At 36.5% G+C, this 16,383-nt stretch overlaps 5 protein-coding genes across 7 annotated transcripts; 3 read left to right on the top strand and 2 right to left on the bottom strand.

Annotated features, from left to right (window-relative positions):
• The first annotated feature begins 838 nt into the window (after positions 1-838).
• Positions 839-2,609, top strand: LOC104789931 (nudix hydrolase 17, mitochondrial). Its single transcript, XM_010515594.2, has 5 exons — positions 839-1,311; positions 1,422-1,527; positions 1,641-1,724; positions 1,829-1,957; positions 2,055-2,609. Exons 1-5 carry the CDS (start codon positions 1,226-1,228, stop codon positions 2,196-2,198), a joined length of 549 nt encoding a protein of 182 aa, XP_010513896.1. The 5' UTR covers positions 839-1,225; the 3' UTR covers positions 2,199-2,609.
• A 1,255-nt stretch (positions 2,610-3,864) lies between these two features.
• LOC109133253 (uncharacterized) lies at positions 3,865-4,752 on the bottom strand. The gene has a single exon (XM_019246235.2). It carries the CDS (start codon positions 4,750-4,752, stop codon positions 3,865-3,867), a length of 888 nt encoding a protein of 295 aa, XP_019101780.2.
• Positions 4,753-6,209: 1,457 nt separating this feature from the next.
• On the top strand, positions 6,210-7,875 carry LOC104789930 (plasmodesmata-located protein 6-like). Of its 2 annotated transcripts, XM_010515593.2 has the most exons (3): positions 6,210-7,103; positions 7,364-7,492; positions 7,701-7,875. In XM_010515593.2, the coding sequence occupies exons 1-3, from the start codon at positions 6,380-6,382 to the stop codon at positions 7,709-7,711; spliced, it is 864 nt and encodes a 287-aa protein (XP_010513895.2). In that variant the 5' UTR covers positions 6,210-6,379; the 3' UTR covers positions 7,712-7,875. The 2 variants fall into 2 exon arrangements, with proteins under 2 accessions (XP_010513895.2, XP_087311755.1); XM_087455629.1 differs by lacking the exon at positions 7,701-7,875 and having other exon boundaries at positions 7,364-7,595.
• A 4,717-nt stretch (positions 7,876-12,592) lies between these two features.
• Positions 12,593-14,567, top strand: LOC104789928 (plant UBX domain-containing protein 2). The gene is made up of 3 exons (XM_087455626.1): positions 12,593-13,662; positions 13,797-14,075; positions 14,170-14,567. Exons 1-3 carry the CDS (start codon positions 12,745-12,747, stop codon positions 14,401-14,403), a joined length of 1,431 nt encoding a protein of 476 aa, XP_087311752.1. The 5' UTR covers positions 12,593-12,744; the 3' UTR covers positions 14,404-14,567.
• LOC104789929 (uncharacterized) lies at positions 14,534-15,993 on the bottom strand. Of its 2 annotated transcripts, none has more exons than XM_087455627.1 (5): positions 15,802-15,993; positions 15,621-15,679; positions 15,491-15,540; positions 14,973-15,121; positions 14,534-14,875 (listed from the first exon to the last, which is right to left on the bottom strand). In XM_087455627.1, exons 1-5 carry the CDS (start codon positions 15,819-15,821, stop codon positions 14,683-14,685), a joined length of 471 nt encoding a protein of 156 aa, XP_087311753.1. In that variant the 5' UTR covers positions 15,822-15,993; the 3' UTR covers positions 14,534-14,682. The 2 variants fall into 2 exon arrangements, with proteins under 2 accessions (XP_087311753.1, XP_087311754.1); XM_087455628.1 differs by having other exon boundaries at positions 14,973-15,118; positions 15,802-15,938.
• Between the last annotated feature and the right edge of the window lie 390 nt (positions 15,994-16,383).

The following is a 16,383-nucleotide window of genomic DNA, read 5'->3' as shown; positions in this document are numbered from 1 at the left end:
TCACGGGACAATTATTTAATTTTATTTATAATAATTTTTTAGCGGTATTTAGTATAGTAATAAAATTATATATTTTTTATTTTAAATATTTAAGCGGTGATACAATTATTCTTAAAGTATATAATTTTATCAGGATAAATCACTAAATTATGAATTATAACTGTTTGTATAATGTATAATTAATCAGAATAATATTTTTTATTTATTTAAAATAATACTATATTATTTTTTTGTTTGATATATAATTATTTAATTTAACTGATTGTTTATTTTTCACTATATACAATTTAATTATTGATTTTTTTATTTTTTTTATTTTTGGACACATATATAGAAAAGAAATTTGCTATTAATAAGAAACTTAAGTAGAATTAATTAGTTTCTATAAAAAAATGATTATATTACATCTACCATATTTTACTTAATGCTTTTAGTGCAATATTGTAGGGACTAAAATTTTCAATAAGCAAAATTAAAAGAGTAGAACCCAAAATGTACTTCAAAAATGTATATATAGATTTATGAATATAAACTTAAATGGTAAATTAATGAATAATGATGCAATAAAGGTTTAAAGATGAGATCACTAATTATTAGCATTGGATAAAAGGAACGAACATATGTCAAACAATATAAACATAAATGAACTAAAAAATGGAAATGATAAAGAAGGGATAAGTCTAATATAATTAAGAAATGAGATAAATTTAGACTTTTTAAAGATATGCTATGGAACTTAATATTTTCTAAAAAAATACCAACATTAGCTTAAGGTTATTAAGCTTCTCGACCAATGATGAAAATTCCAATAAAAGAAATAAAAATATTATTCTCATTTGTTTTTCTTTAAAAAAAAAAAAAAAAAAGGAGCGGCCGTTTTTTTTTATATAAAGAAGATAAGCAATTGGAGGTTGAAACAACGCTTTTTGTCTCATCTCATATCTCTCCTTCTTCTTCTTCTTCTTCTCCCATCTCTCTCTCTCACAAATCAAATCTTTTCAGGCGTAACGAATCGAATCATAAACACTTAAAAAGTAGAAACAAAAACTAAACCGACCATAGAGATTCGAAGGGTTCTTCTTAGTTTCGACAGATTCTTTATCCGTTATAGTTGTTACACTCATCTTTCCTCTTTTTGTTCTTTATAAAATCATCCTCCTTGCTTCTTTATTATTCTGGCCAAAACAAGATTTAGGGTTCTTTCAAAATATTTGATAAAAGAAAAATGGGTGTTGAGAAAATGGTGTGTTTGGCTTCTCGCACGGGTCGTCAGTTTCAGAGATACAACAAAGGTCGTCGTCAAGTCGTTGGGTATGTTCGTTCATCTTTTACATATAGATCTCTGCTTTTACCCCCCAAAAAGGTTAAATTTCTTGGTTTCTGAAACGGAAGTTTTTTTTTTTTTTTATGGGCATTTGCAGATGTGTTCCGTATAGATTCAAGCTATCTAACGATGGTAAAATAAGTGACGAGGTAGAAGTTCTTGTCATCTCTTCGCAAAAAGGTCACGCCTTGATGTTCCCTAAGGTATAAATATAACAAATAAACAAAAAAAAATTTGGATTTTTATGTTAACCCAAAGACAAGATTTGTCATTTAGAGGTTGTATAATTAATTGTAAATTATGAATAAATTTATAGGGTGGTTGGGAGCTTGATGAATCTGTAGAAGAAGCTGCTTCAAGAGAATGTCGTGAAGAAGCTGGAGTTCTTGGCAACATTGAGGTATTTAAAAAAAAAAAATTAAAATCTTGTTTTTTTTTTTCTTGTTTTGTTTAATACTTGTTGTTTTGTTTTGTTCTTAATTTTGTTTTTTGGAATATTGGCAGCATCAACTTGGAAAATGGGATTTTTTAAGCAAAAGCAGAGGAACATACTATGAAGGACTAATGTTCCCTATGCTTGTTACAGAACAACTTGAGTTTTGGCCTGAACAACATCTTAGGCAACGAATCTGGGTCAGTTAACTAATCTTTGTTTTGTTTTGATATTTTCGAAACATATCTGAGGAGCTTTTGTACTGATTATTAGTATGAATTTTTCCGGGGATTACAGATGAATGTAACGGAAGCAAGAGAAGCTTGTAGAGATTGGTGGATGAAAGAAGCATTAGATGTTTTGGTTGAGAGACTCTCGTCACCAATGAATCAACCAAAGGAAGAGAAGACTCTCTCAATCTCTATTGAGACAATGTGCTGATGAAGTCATCCATGATTGCTACAATTGCTGATTTGCGATGGGGAGTTTTTATAAACTAATGGATCCTCTGTAGGTATAAAATAGATGATGGGTTTCAAGTAGTTATTGAGACAGCTAAAATCAGATACAGAGCAGGAAAAAAAAAAGAGATGGTAGAGTTTTTTTAGGTTATGGTCCTCTGGAGCAAGTTTTAACATCATTGTGATTTTAAGAAGTCTTGTGTGTTTGTGTTTATAATGTTTCTGCAAGAACTTCTTAAGGGTTTGATTAAGTTAAGTAAGAGGGAAGAAGAAGATAATAAACTTAGAGTGCAAGCAAAAAACTGTACAATTGTGTTTCCCTCTTGTTTATGTTTCCTCTCTCTCTCTCTTTCTTTTATTGGCAATGGAGACATTTTGGTTTCAACTTTCATGATGATGCTCTTTGTGATTATAAAATTATGCAAGTAGGTGATACGTGTTGTGATGTGATTGATTACAAGAAAGAAACAAAGCAGGAATAAGTTACTCCAACCATATGCTAATATTACTATATGAAAAGCAAAATTGTCCTTTTCAAAAATTTATTGTGAAAAATATAAAAATAATGTTGATGAGTCATCATCATCATCATCAATTGGCTTTATCTTTTTGGAAAATTTTGGTTCACATTGTGAGTAAATTTGTTCTTTTCCCCAACTACCTATTCATTGTCACCAACCAACATCTTAGTTCTTAGACATGAAGTTAGATGACAATACATAATTATATAACAATAACTATTATTAGTATGATAATTATTGTTATAGCATACCAAGGTCGTTTGCATGCTATGTCGATTTTACTACCATTAATTTCAGGAAAATGTGAAAACTTAATCCATATTTGTGGAAGCCTCTTTGATCTAGTGATTGACAAATAATTTCTATCAATTATTCATGCTAAAAAATTAAAAATGTACTGTTGAATTCGTACATTTATCTGTGTTTCTGTTCGTTAGTATTTTTCTAAAATACCAATAGTATATTTGTTAACATGCGTTGAATTCATCAATTTAATATCGGACATTGTATAATTTTATTTGAATAAAAAAGTTTGAGCTGAGCAATGTCGGCCTACTGACATGCATACCGTGGGTCCGTGATGAGCTCCATTTGGGTTGGTTGAGGCCCGTAATTTAAAATTTGGGCTATATTGATTCCTTGCCGCATTTGACTCTCTATCTGTTTGCCGATCATATATAAAAAATTTACAAGTTCATATCTCGTTGTAAGTTGTAACTATAATTTATGGACGTAGTGAGAAAAATACAGTTCAGTAATACTCGAATTCTCAATGGTTTTTTTTTTTTTTTTAAAAAAAACCATTCTTAATTATAAAGTAACTCAATCTCCGGCCAAGGAGGAGACATTACAAGAGAGTAGACTAGCTTTTGCCAAGGCATCCGCCTCAGCGTTTTTAGTGCGAGGTACAAAGCAGAAGAGAATAGATAGAAACCTAAGAGAAAGCAATCTAATATCATTCAGAATTCCATCGAGTTCATTCGCCTGGCCACCGGAGTTGATAAGACCAATAAGATCTTGACAGTCCGAGTTGCAGACCAGCCTTACAACACTCATTGCTAAAGATGCATTGATAGTCGCTTTTAAAGTCATTGCCTCTGCAATAAGAGCAGAAGACGCATAGGGTCAAGTAGTACATCCTTCTTTAGTCGTCCCAGTTACCGGGTTCTTAATGATCCAACCCAGTCCACAGCCTTTGGTTGTCTCTTTCCACGCTGCATCAGAGAAACACAAACAAGCTTTCGGGTGAATCTCTAGATCAGCTTCCTGCCGCTTCAGCTCTTTCTTCTTCGTCGGTTGAAGCTGTAATGCATGCTCCCAGTTCTTAGCTTCCTGAGTAACTTTTAAGAGCACTTCCTTCTCCGACCAAACCCTGTTTTCAAACAGCAATAAATTTTGAGCCTTCCAAAGGTACCACAAAATCCATGGGTAAAGCGGAGCCGTTCCCAAACCCACAGGTGGCAGAGAAATCGACTTCGCTACGGCCTCCAACAGTTTCTTAACTGAGTCCAGGTTCCCCAGGTTAGGCAGAGGAGTTATAGGAGCAAGAGCCCAAACCCTCTGTGCGAATGGGCAGGAGCCTAAGACGTGAATCACATCTTCGTCCCCACCACACCGTTTGCAGAATCCTACATCTTCCACTCCTCTGATTGCCAACAGTTTACCCACCGAGATGGCATTACAGACAGTTTTCCATAAGAACATTTTAATCTTTGGAGACGTGACCACTTTCCACACATTCTTACGCCAACTGAAACTGTCAGAACTTACAGAATCAGCTAAGATCTTGCTCAAGCTATAGCCCGACTTAGTGGTATACTTTCGAGATCTCTTTGGGAGCCACCACAGCTTATCCGGTAACGGGGAGTCACTCAATATCAAACTGAGTATCTCATCCTCATGCTGAAGTATTGGGTAAAACTTGTCGAATAACCTCCACATTCCATTTGGTAGAATCGGGGACATCAGGTCTTTAACTTTCCAAAGAGTTGTCGCTTGTGTAGGTGGGCCCATTAGACACAATGGCAGCTGCCTAGACAACCAAGGGGAGCTCCAGACATTGATGTCATGTCCATTACCAACTATCCAGCCAAGACCTTTTTTGATGATCTCTCGACTATCCAAAAGTACCCTTCAGCCGTGAGAGGCATTAGACAAAGTTTTGACTTCCATAAAGGAGGACTGATGACAATATTTGCCCAATAAAACCTGAGCAAGCAGGCACTCTGGTTGGTTCATCAACTTCCATCCTATCTTGGCAAGAAGGGAATCATTAAAAGTAGCAATCTCTCTGAACCCCAACCCTCCAATCTCCTTTGCTTCAGTAAGTTTCTCCCATCCTACCCAACAAATCTTCTTCTTTCCCGGCTTATCATCCCACCAAAACCTTGTTAACACCGATTGGAGCCTTTTACACAAAGACATCGGGAGCTTGAAGCAAGACATGGCATAGGATGGCAATGCTGAGAGGACCACCTTTAGGAGAATCAACTTCCCTGCACTCGAGAGAAACCGGTTAGATAGTGACAGGGCCCTCTGTCTCACTTTATCCACCAAGGCCGTGAAGATATCCTTCTTTCTTTTTCCAAAGTGCTCAGGTAACCCTAGGTACTTCCCTACCCCTCCTTTGTTAGAGATTCCCAATGTTTGCTTCACTCTCGCTCTCACTTCCATGGGAGTTTTTGAAGAAAAGGTAATTCCTGATTTCTCCACATTTATACATTGCCCCGAAGCTTCCTCATACTGCTTTAAGATTAACATGAGAGTTGCACAGCTGCTTACACTTGTCTTACTAAAAAACATTGTATCATCAGCGAAAAGGAGATGATTAAGCAAGGGACTCCTTCTAGCAACTCTCACTCCTGGGAGGCATCCTGATCTTTGAGCTTTTTGACACAATCCTGACAAAACCTCAGTGCAGAGAATAAAAAGGTAAGGGGAGAGGGGGTCGCCTTGACGCAGACCGCGGGATGGTATCACTTTTCCCATGGGAGCTCCATTGACCAGGAAGGCATAGCTTACAGAGGAAACAAAACGACAATAATAACGCACCTAGCATTTTAGCAATCATAAAGAAGTTGCTACGTTCTCATATATTCTCGAATCATAATGAGACCATACGTCCATACTGGGTCGTGCCTAGACTCCCGGAGGCCTAAGGCAAAAAATAAAAATTTATACATTTCGTGATCAAAAATATTATAACTTATAACTAAAATTAGATATATTTTTTATAATAAATTATAGATAATTAGTACTTTGTTTTTAATCTATGAAAATAAAACTTTATGTTATATACTATAAATATATAATATTATACAATTTTTAAATCTATTTTCTTAATTAACACTTTATATCTACGAAAATACAATAATTTTTAAAAGTATATATTGTAAAATACTAGAGATAAATAGAGATACTTTTTAATATATTAAACAAATTTTTGAAACTTAAGAAAAAGAACATTAAAAATATATATTTTACTAATATATCAAATAATTATTTAAATTTAGGGACCAATTAAAAGGCCAATAAAATCTTAATATTAGGGGCCTAAGGCAAATGCCTTTTTTTTAACTCATATGCACGGCCCTGTCCATACATACACCTAGACAAACAAAAAGAGCAATAAGTGAAAGTCATGTTCCCGACAAAAACACTTCTCTTTATCGCCGTTGTGTCACTCCTCGGAACATTTTCGTTCGCCGCCGTTGATACTTTCGTCTACGGTGGCTGCTCACAAGCAAAGTACTTTCCGGGATCGCCTTACGAGTCCAACGTAAACTCACTGCTCACCTCCTTCGTTAGCTCAGCTTCTCTCTACACATACAACAACTTCACCGTCAACGGTATCTCCGGGGACACCTCCTACGTCTACGGATTGTACCAGTGTCGCGGCGATTTCTCCTCCGGCTCCGGAGATTGCGCAAGATGCATAGCGAGAGCCGTTAGCCGGCTAGGTAGTTTCTGCGCCATGGCCTGTGGTGGCGCGTTGCAGCTCGAAGGCTGCTTCGTTAAATACGACAACGCGACGTTCCTCGGCGTGGAAGACAAGACGGTGGTGGTTAGACGTTGTGGACCACCGGTTGGTTATAACTCTGATGAACTGACTCGGAGAGACTCGGTGGTGGGTTATCTAGCGGCGAGTAGCGGTGGTTCGTACAGAGTAGGAGTGTCAGGGGGGTTGCAAGGTGTGGCGCAGTGCACCGGAGATCTCAGTGCAACCGAGTGTCAAGACTGTTTGATGGAGGCGATCGGACGGTTAAGATCGGATTGCGGAGAAGCCGCTTGGGCTGACGTGTACTTAGCCAAATGCTACGCGCGTTACTCGGGACGTGGAGGTCACTCTCGAGCCAACGGCTATGGTAATGCCCTTTCTTCTTTGTTCCATTGCTTCTTCTTTTTTGTTTCTCGTAAAGGTTCTTATTTATTTATTTTAAAATTAATTAGTAGGTTTATTTTGTTAATTGTGATTTAGTGTTGGTATGTTTCTATTTTCAAGATTGTTTTTTTTCTTTCATTTATCTTCTTATAGAATTTCTAATTTTTTTTAATGTTATGTAACATATTATGATTGTGTTGTTAAAATGGTTTGATTAATTTTCATTTATGGGGTATAAATTAGGTGGAAGTCGTAACAATGATGACGATGAGATAGAGAAAACACTTGCAATCATAGTTGGCTTAATTGCTGGAGTTACGTTACTCGTTGTATTTCTCTCTTTTATGGCAAAATCGTGCGAGAGAGGTAAAGGTAAATGAAGTGACACATCCCCTACTAACTCATCTTTGTTTTGATTAATTATCTAATAATTAATCAAACATTATCATCACAATCAAAAACTTTTTATGATTAACGGATTAATTTGTGATGGACCCTTGACAAGGCACTATCCATTGGTCCGACGTTTTTTTTCTTTCTAGTATCCTCTAATGTTTTTTTCTTCTTCATTATATATCAGGTGGGAAGTAAATTACGTATATCAATAAAAAGAAAGAATGAAATGCGTAAAGGAGAAAGAAAAGCGAAGAGATTCTTTATATTCTCCACTAAAACTCTACAAAGATGTTTCTTTTTTGACCCACCTTTAATTTAAGTTTTTTTACTATTTTTCAAAATGTATTGTTACGATCTAATCTCCCACGCCCACGATTGAAAAACATCACAACACTTAGTAATACAAACAAGAAGAAGAATCGAGAAGAGTAAAGAACAGGAGCACACGAAGAGATTGTTTACCCAATTCGACACAATCGATGTGATTGTATCTATGTCTGGGGCCGAAATTGATTCGGCAATCCACTATCACAAGGTGATTACAAATCGCAGCAAGCTCACAACGATGGAGTTTCTCGATCTTTCTGTTACAACGAAGATAAAACGATAAAGGAGAGGAAAGAGATAAAAGAGTATAATAACATATACTCTGTGTATGAATCGGCAAAGCCTCTCTCGCGAAAAGAGGTTTCCCTTAAGCTTCTCCAATCCCGGTTCAGCAAACTCCAATTGCCCGGTTATCAACTCCCCTAAACCAAATGACTAAACCAGCCACTTAAGTTGAATCAGAACTGATAAACCACAACATGTATATAGAAAGAAAACTCACGCCGTTTGGATTTGTGATCGTATCTTTAATGTAAGAACATTATATAAAGTGTGACGCATGAAATTTGTTATTGATATTTCTGATTACCATAGTCACTTAACGTTGTCGATTAATGTTATACTCCCTCCGTTTGACCCAAAGAAAAAAAAACTATGTGTTGCGGATCCTGACATAAAAAGTGATGAATCTAAACCATGGCGATCAAGCTATATGTCCTTTTTTTTTTTTCCAATATATATATTTCTTTCAAATAATTACTCTCAGCGCATTCATACTAGTAAAACCTAGGAGGTAGTGTGTATCCATTTCTATTATAATCAATGAAACAATTTTATTGTTATATTTCGATTTATGTTCATACAACTAAGTTCTGAAACCCCCTTTTCATATAATCTTAACTCATCACAACAAGTTCTAACATCCACGATGATTTAAAGTAAAATTCAATGTCAAATGGTAGGTATAGTTGATTGTAGGCCTGCGACTTCGGTTAATTCGGTTCGGTTTTTCGGTTATTCGGGTAATTCAGGAATTGAAAATTCTACCGAATGTAACCGAATACAAGTTCGGTTCAGGTCGGTTACATGTTCGGTTTTTTTCGGGTCGGACAGTTCGGTTACTATGTCACCCAAATACCATGGACTCAAAACACACAACATAGAACGATCTAACATTAACATATTGATTCTCACATGTATCCCCTTCAGAATTCTCTTCAGCATTCTCTTCAGTCTCCATGAAGTACTCGTTATAAGCTTGTCTTCGGTCAGCATCTTTTCAAATGCAACCCTAAACTTAATTGCGGGTGTGAGCATTAGATAAGTCGAGTTCCACCTGGTTGCAACATCAAGACATAAGCTTCCTCGACCTACGTTCCCTGTCTCAACCCGCAGAAGAAACGATTTCAGCCTGTCTCCTAGGCCTGGGCATTCGGGTATCCGATCGGATTCGGGTTCGGATGTTCGGGTTTTTGGATTTTCGGATGTAGAGATATAAAACCCGATCGGGTATTTTCTAATATCGGATCGGGTTCGGATCGGTTGTCTTCAGGTTCGGGTAATTTCGGGTTACCCGAAGTCATAAAAAAAAATCTGTCTTGAAAAAAAAAAAAAAAAAAACTTTCTATCTTCCTCGTCTTGTCTCCTTCTTCTTCATCTCTCTTTTTCAACAAAAAAAACCCTAGATTTGTTTATCCATGTCCACTACTTCAAAAAATAAATCCTTCAAATTCCCTACCAAATCTAATATTTATAGCAAATTATATGATATGATTCATATTTATCTTCCAACCTCACTCACTCTTCAAACCCCACAAACTATTTTTTTTTTTGTAGATCTCCTTGTCATGTTTCTACTAAAATTGATATGGGTAATAACAAAAATAAAACAATTATGGGTTCTGTTGATTGAGAAAGAAAAAAATAAATCTATTTAAGAATACATAATTATATATATATATATATATATATAAATAGTTAACGTTTTCATACTATGACATAAAACTAAGGTGACAAAATGGTTTATGATAAACTTGTAAATGCCTAAGGTACTAGGTTCAAACCCACTTAGATGCATTTTTGTATTTATTTCGGCTTAGTTCGGATATTCGAATTTCAAAGAAACTAAATCCGATCGGGTATTTAGTACTATCCGAATCCGAACCGAACTGCCTATTTCGGGTCGGGTTCGGGTTTCAGATTCGGTTAAAATGCCCAAGCCTACTGTCTTCGGATGATCTCACATGCTTAATGGCATTTCTGATAGACACTATACTCGTTTTTGCCTTAGATAAGCCATCCCTCACAATCAAGTTTAGGATGTGAGCACAACACCGCATATGAAGATAATCTCCATTCATAACTAAGGCATCAGGTCCTTTTATCATCAGAGCGCCTCAGAATACACTTATAGCCTTGTCATTCGCCTTAGCATTATCCAAAATTACAGTGAAGACCTTCTCGATTCCCCATTCTTCTAGACAGCCAATCAAGTGCTCAGCAATCGTATCACCTTTGTGATCTGTGACAGGCTTAAAACTGATGATCCTCTTCTGTAAATTCCATTCTCTATCAATCCAGTGTGCGGTTATGACCATGTAGATACAAGAAGTAGTGGGAGCTACCCAGATATATGTCGTCATAGATACTCTCTGCTTTTCCTTAGCAAACAGTTCCTTCAAAGCAGCTTTCTCTTTCAAATACATACCATAAATATCTGAAGTTGCTATCTTTCTGCAGTGGACCGTGTACATTGGAGGAACGTTGGTGCAAAGTCTCCTAAACCCCTCCGACTCCACAAATACAAACGGAAGCTCACTAAGTACAATCATCTCGTTGACAGACCTTCAAAACAAATCCTGATTATACTTGATTGCTGTCATTACACCACTGCTATCACCAACCAATACATTCTGAGTACTACTCTCTTCGTGCATCTTGAACAACTTACACCTTTTTATGTGATTTTTCATGGCACTTGTTCCATGTATCACTGTGTCACAACCGATCTCCTGACCACAATAACGACAATTAGCAAGTGTAGGCTCATGCACTTTTTGAATGAAATGCTCCCACACCGGAGATCTATGGCCTAGCTTTTTCCTTGGTTGGGACGGAAGAGGAGAAGTCTCTCGCTGAGTTCTTCTTCTTTTCCCTCGAACGGAAGCACCTGACGGAGCATCTTCTCCATCAACCTCACCAGGCAGAAACGGTTCGTTGTTGTGTTCACCAGAATCGTGAGACATCGGAGACCTGTTCAAAGAAAACACAATTAGACAAACATCCAGAAGAAATAACTACACAAACGAAGAAGACAAACAACACAGTCCATTTATGTCGATTAAGAATACAATTCGACTACTAAGATTACTATGAACTATGATTATGAATCATAGACGGACATCAAAATAAATCTAAAAAACATGCTTTAAACCACTAGTCTCGCAATTTTAAAGACCCAGATTAGGATTCCTAAACACACTATAGCCAAGTAAATAACAACAAAACGTCAAAGAACTTGGAGAAGAAATAGACAAGAACTTGGAGAAGATTTAGAGAGAAGAACTTACCTTGATGATTAAGAACAAGGATGATCTCAGTTTAAATGCAAAAATCAAAGAGGAAATCAAAGAACTCTCTCGATCGCACTCGGAATCGCAGCAGTCGAGAGCAAAAGGTATTTAGGTTCTTCGATTAGGTTAGAACTAATAAAACTGGTTTATTAGCTTATATAGGTAGGATTAATTTTCGGTTATCCGTCGGTTTACCCTCTCCGAACCGAACCGAATATAGAACCAAAAAAAAATTTCTTCTTTCCGATCGGATCACAACCAGGTATATAACCGAACCGATTTGTCCAAATTTTGGTTCAGGTCGGTTCGGACAAATCAGTTCGGTTTGGATTCGCAGCCCTAGTTGATTGAATTAGATACTAATCATATCATACTATAAGAATATTTAGTAATAGAGCTTTATGAAGTGGTCAAGTATATATCATTTTGATTCATACAAAAAAGTATTGGAAACAAAAGCATAATTGGTGGAACAATCGGCTTACGTGACGCACTCTCTATCATCAATTATTCCCCCCCCCCCCCCCCCCTTTTAGGTTCTAAAGTAGATTAACATTTGTTTGAAATGTTTTACTTCTTTTATATTTCTTTTCATTTAATTTATGCGTTCGATATTATCCTAGGCCAAAAAGATGCAAACACACTAATTTTTTTTCTGTGGATCAAACATTGTTATATTTACTATTTCCTTTATCTTTAACGTTATTTTATGTGAAGCAAGGGTTGCTAAAAAAAAGGTGTCAAGAGGCAAATGTGACACTGCATCGTTAGAATCTCTCAAGTTGCAATGTTAGAAAAACAGATTCTTTTATATGATATATCACCACCATTAAGTATAGCACAGTGTGGATGACTAAAGATAACTAGATAAGGTTCAGAAGTCATTCTCTTCATGGAATGTTTGGAACAACATCAGGGAACCCAACCTATTGGTGTAAATTGTAACATGACAGAAAAATTAACCGAAAATTACGGACTAGAAAATTCAACTTCTTCAAAATTAAAGAATGTTTTCTAAGAAAAAATAAATCAAATTAGTGCCAATGCTTGGTGTTTATCGAACTTTACTTGGGCCAATATGAGATGTCTCAAAGAAACATAGTTGATATATTTTAACTTTTAAGGCTTTCAGCCCAATAAGGCCCATATAAGAAATAAGCCGCAAGCTTAGATATGAAGAAAAGAAAAAGAAAAAAAACAGAACACAAATAAAAAGTCTTCAACGACCGGAGAACAAAACAGATCATTCTCTGATTTTTCAGACACAGATTTATCAAAGTTTGTACTTTGTTTTTAGGTTGAGATTACACGGAGAAGAAGAAGAAGAAGATGGATGACGTTAAAGATAAGCTAAAAGGGTTCATGAAAAAAGTCAGTTTATCTTCTTCCTCTGGCAAATTCAAAGGCCCAGGTAGAGTTCTCGGATCTTCTTCTTCTTCTTCTTCCTCTGCACCACCACCCGTTAACCCGATTCATAACCGGTTTAACTCTTCCCAAGCTCCTACCAATCCCACACCTAGACCCAAACCAAATCCGAATCCGACTCCGACGCAGTTGCCTGACAAACCCATATCCTCCGATCAGAAGATTATTAGTGGGTCTACAAGAAACCCGGATCCTGACCCGGTTCGTGCTCCTCCGCAAGACGGGTTCGACCCGTACGGTGCGTTTATAACGTCTTCGAACAGATCTCAGAACGGATACTCTCTGAATATGTTCGAGTGTCCGATCTGTAAAAATGCATTTACCTCAGAGGAAGAAGTCTCTGTTCATGTCGAGAGCTGTCTTGGAAATGGAAACACTAATGGAGAAGAATCTTCACTTGAGAAGGATGATAATGATAAGGATATATCTGAAATCGAGAAACTTGTGGTTGTGTATCTCTCTGGGAAGCCAAGTGAGAGCTCGGTTGATGTTTTGCTTAGGTTGTTTAAGAACATAGTTAAAGAACCTGAGAATGCTAAGTTTAGAAAGATTAGAATGAGTAACGCTAAGATCAAAGAAGCTATTGGTGATGTTGCTGGAGGTGTTGAGCTTCTTGAGTTGGTTGGATTTGAGTTGAAAGAGGAAAATGATGAGATTTGGGCTGTTATGGATGTTCCCGGAGAAGAACAATCGAAATTGATCAGTAAAGTTGTTGGATTTCTAGATAACAGAAAGGTTGAATTGCCTAGAAAAGATGATGAGAAGTCAGTATCTTCAGCTCAGGTTGTGGAACCAGTGGCTCCAAAGAAGATTGATAGAGAGGTAAGAGTTCTTCGCTTAATCACATTTATGGTGATGCATCGTTTGAGTCATTAAGGTCTTTAGATTGTGAAAGAATCTGTATTTAAGTGTGTGACTTGTTCTGAGGGTGTTTTACTTTTGGTTTCTTGGTTCAGATTCGTGTCTTTTTCTCGGTTTCTGAAAACGTAGCATCGAGAATAGAGGTACCTGATTCGTTCTATAGTCTATCAGCTGATGAAATCAAGAGAGAAGCAGACTTACGAAGGAAAAAGATTGCGGAGTCTCAGCTTTTGATTCCGAGATCTTATAAGGAGAAACAAGTGAAAGCGGCTAGAAGAAGATACAAAAGAAGTATGATAAGAGTGCAGTTTCCTGATGGAGTTGTGCTTCAAGGTGTGTTTGCTCCATGGGAACCAACCATTGCTCTCTATGAGGTTAAAGATGATATCTCTTTAAAATGGCACACACAATTCTGGTTTTAGTCTTTTTAGGCAAAAGTTTTTGATGATTTTTGTCTTTTCTTATCAGTTTGTGAGCTCTGCTTTGAAAGAACCGAGTTTGCAATTCGAGCTTCTGGATCCAGTGCTGGTTAAAAGGCGTGTGATTTCGCATACTCCACCCCCGGGACAGAAACCGATAACTTTAGAGGACGAAGAACTTGTTCCGTCAGCACTCATCAAGTTCAGACCAATTGAAACTGACTCTCTGGTGTACACAGGTCTCTGCAATGAACTCCTCGAGATCAGCGAACCACTCTCGTGATTGTTTACGTTCCACAGAAGATTTGGCTTGAACCATAGAAAAAAAAGTATTTACGTTTCTCTCTTTTAAACTGTAGTTGATGATGATTTTGTGATTGTGATTCGAGCACATATTATGGACAATTTCTGTAAGTTGCACAATAATAACAATCAGATTTGAAGACTCATCATGTCCATGATTTTGTTTTACTACTATAACAAAACAACAAAATTTTTGTTTTACTACTATAACAAAACAACAAAACAAAACATAAAAGCAACTTATGTCTATAGGGCAAGATTAGATTTCCATGGAATCAGCCTTTCCCTTTTTCCGATTCCTTTTCTTACTCCCGTTTGTGTTAGTCTTCTTCTTTGGCTTCTCTTCCACCGGTGGCTGTTGACTCTGCAAATGCTGAAATATCGAACCGATTGGATCAGCTTGGAAAGCTGGATGGTCTAGAACCTTGTTCAGCCTTTCCCCTTCCGTCAATCTACACAAACGCACACACACACAAGACAATCCTTTCAGATGCAAATCACAACAAAACAAAGTTAAATGAACCCCACAAAGAAAAATGGAGATTATACACAAGCTTTTGTCGCCTTTTGCAATTCATCTTCAAGTCAGGTGCAGGAAGAGCTGATTTCTGCAAAGCATTGAACTCGGGAAGAAACTCTGAGAGGTTGGAGAGATCATACGCTTTTAGTTTCTTTTGACGGCTGCGGATTTTCTTCTTCTGGTCAAACCATAATTAGAGTTTACCCTAATTAGCAAATGATATGCATAACAATAGCAACAAACAACACCATAGTACAAGTAAAGTTAGCTCATTTTTAGAAATTCCCTGCAAATTGCAGTATTGCTAACAAACAAGTTCTAACAAAGATTGATACTTTCCCTCTAATGGGAAAAATGTTCAAATCTTTCAAATTTGCAACAAACTAAATTAGTAGAAGTAAACTCATTATTCGAAACTCCTACAATGCCTGAACAATAACACCAAGAACTAAACAAACGGACTCAAGTAGCAGAAATAGCAAATATTCTCAACAGTTTTAAAACAAAGATTGCAACTTTCTCAAATGAGAAACATAAGTGAGATTACCTTGCCAATCTCCTTTTGGACAGCCAAAGAAGTAACTGTATCTTTGACCTCTGCGTTCACAAACAAAGTTTTCAGACACATTGCAATTTTGATTTGTTTAGGAGAACAAAACTTGACAATCAGGGCTTACTTGTGTAGAATTGAAGCTTCTTATCGAACTTCTTATCAGATTTCGTAGTCACTTCCGATCTGAAAGTGAAAAAGAAAGCCAGAAACTAAGCATCAGAAACTCGAAATCTCGAACAACAACAACAAAACAGAATCTGAGCTGAGATGAATAATCGTTGGTACAAGAGAAGACAAAGCCGCACCCTTTGCTCGGTTTGCCCATTCTGTCTCTTAAACCTTCGACGACCTCAAAATTACTCTGGTTAATGGCGAAAGCTGATCGAAAAGTTTTTTTATTAGGGTTTTAGATTTGAAACAAATTTGTGTGACAGACATTTTTGAATGCCTTGTAAATTCGGATCTTGTGACCCGACCCGGAAAAGTGTAATTTGTTTGATTACAGTAATGTTGGGCCTTCGTAGACTTATAAGCCCATTATTAGCCCAAATGATAAGTACACAAAATACGTGCTAAAAAATGTTAAATCTTACATCATTTGTTTAAGCAAATCTAAAATAGAAATTAGTGTTTATTTGTGACTAACGTTTTGGCTTTGCATGTTGACTAAAATATTAATGGCTTTGAAAGACTAAAACAACATCTATCAGTTAACATGTTTTCAAATATCTATTTTTATTTGTTTTATCTATCAACATTGATGACCATGTATTCAAGTAAAATTTTTAGAGATACGAACCTTATTTAGACCCAAAATGGCAAGAAGAATATAACAAGGGAAAAATGAGAAAAGATGAGCAACAAAAAGACTGACAAAGGCAACCAAA

The sequence above is a fragment of the Camelina sativa genome, chromosome 6, assembly GCF_030686135.1.
Source record: "Camelina sativa cultivar CO46 ecotype springtype chromosome 6, ASM3068613v1".
Lineage (NCBI taxonomy): Eukaryota > Viridiplantae > Streptophyta > Magnoliopsida > Brassicales > Brassicaceae > Camelina > Camelina sativa.
The sequence above is the reverse complement of the archived record's forward strand: the minus strand, read 5'-3'. Positions and strand labels throughout refer to the sequence as shown.

Coding starts and splice junctions, on each gene's coding strand:
- LOC104789931 (XM_010515594.2), top strand. CDS start 1,226: ATGGGTGTTGAGAAAATGGTGTGTTTGGCTTCTCGCACGGGTCGTCAG. Junction 1,528..1,640: donor ACGCCTTGATGTTCCCTAAG/GTATAAATATAA, acceptor ATAAATTTATAG/GGTGGTTGGGAGCTTGATGA. Junction 1,725..1,828: donor GAGTTCTTGGCAACATTGAG/GTATTTAAAAAA, acceptor GAATATTGGCAG/CATCAACTTGGAAAATGGGA.
- LOC109133253 (XM_019246235.2), bottom strand. CDS start 4,752: ATGGGCCCACCTACACAAGCGACAACTCTTTGGAAAGTTAAAGACCTG.
- LOC104789930 (XM_010515593.2), top strand. CDS start 6,380: ATGTTCCCGACAAAAACACTTCTCTTTATCGCCGTTGTGTCACTCCTC. Junction 7,104..7,363: donor CTCTCGAGCCAACGGCTATG/GTAATGCCCTTT, acceptor GGTATAAATTAG/GTGGAAGTCGTAACAATGAT.
- LOC104789928 (XM_087455626.1), top strand. CDS start 12,745: ATGGATGACGTTAAAGATAAGCTAAAAGGGTTCATGAAAAAAGTCAGT. Junction 13,663..13,796: donor CAAAGAAGATTGATAGAGAG/GTAAGAGTTCTT, acceptor TTCTTGGTTCAG/ATTCGTGTCTTTTTCTCGGT. Junction 14,076..14,169: donor CAACCATTGCTCTCTATGAG/GTTAAAGATGAT, acceptor TTTTCTTATCAG/TTTGTGAGCTCTGCTTTGAA.
- LOC104789929 (XM_087455627.1), bottom strand. CDS start 15,821: ATGGGCAAACCGAGCAAAGG. Junction 15,680..15,801: donor ATGGGCAAACCGAGCAAAGG/GTGCGGCTTTGT, acceptor TTTCACTTTCAG/ATCGGAAGTGACTACGAAAT. Junction 15,541..15,620: donor GAAGCTTCAATTCTACACAA/GTAAGCCCTGAT, acceptor TTGTGAACGCAG/AGGTCAAAGATACAGTTACT.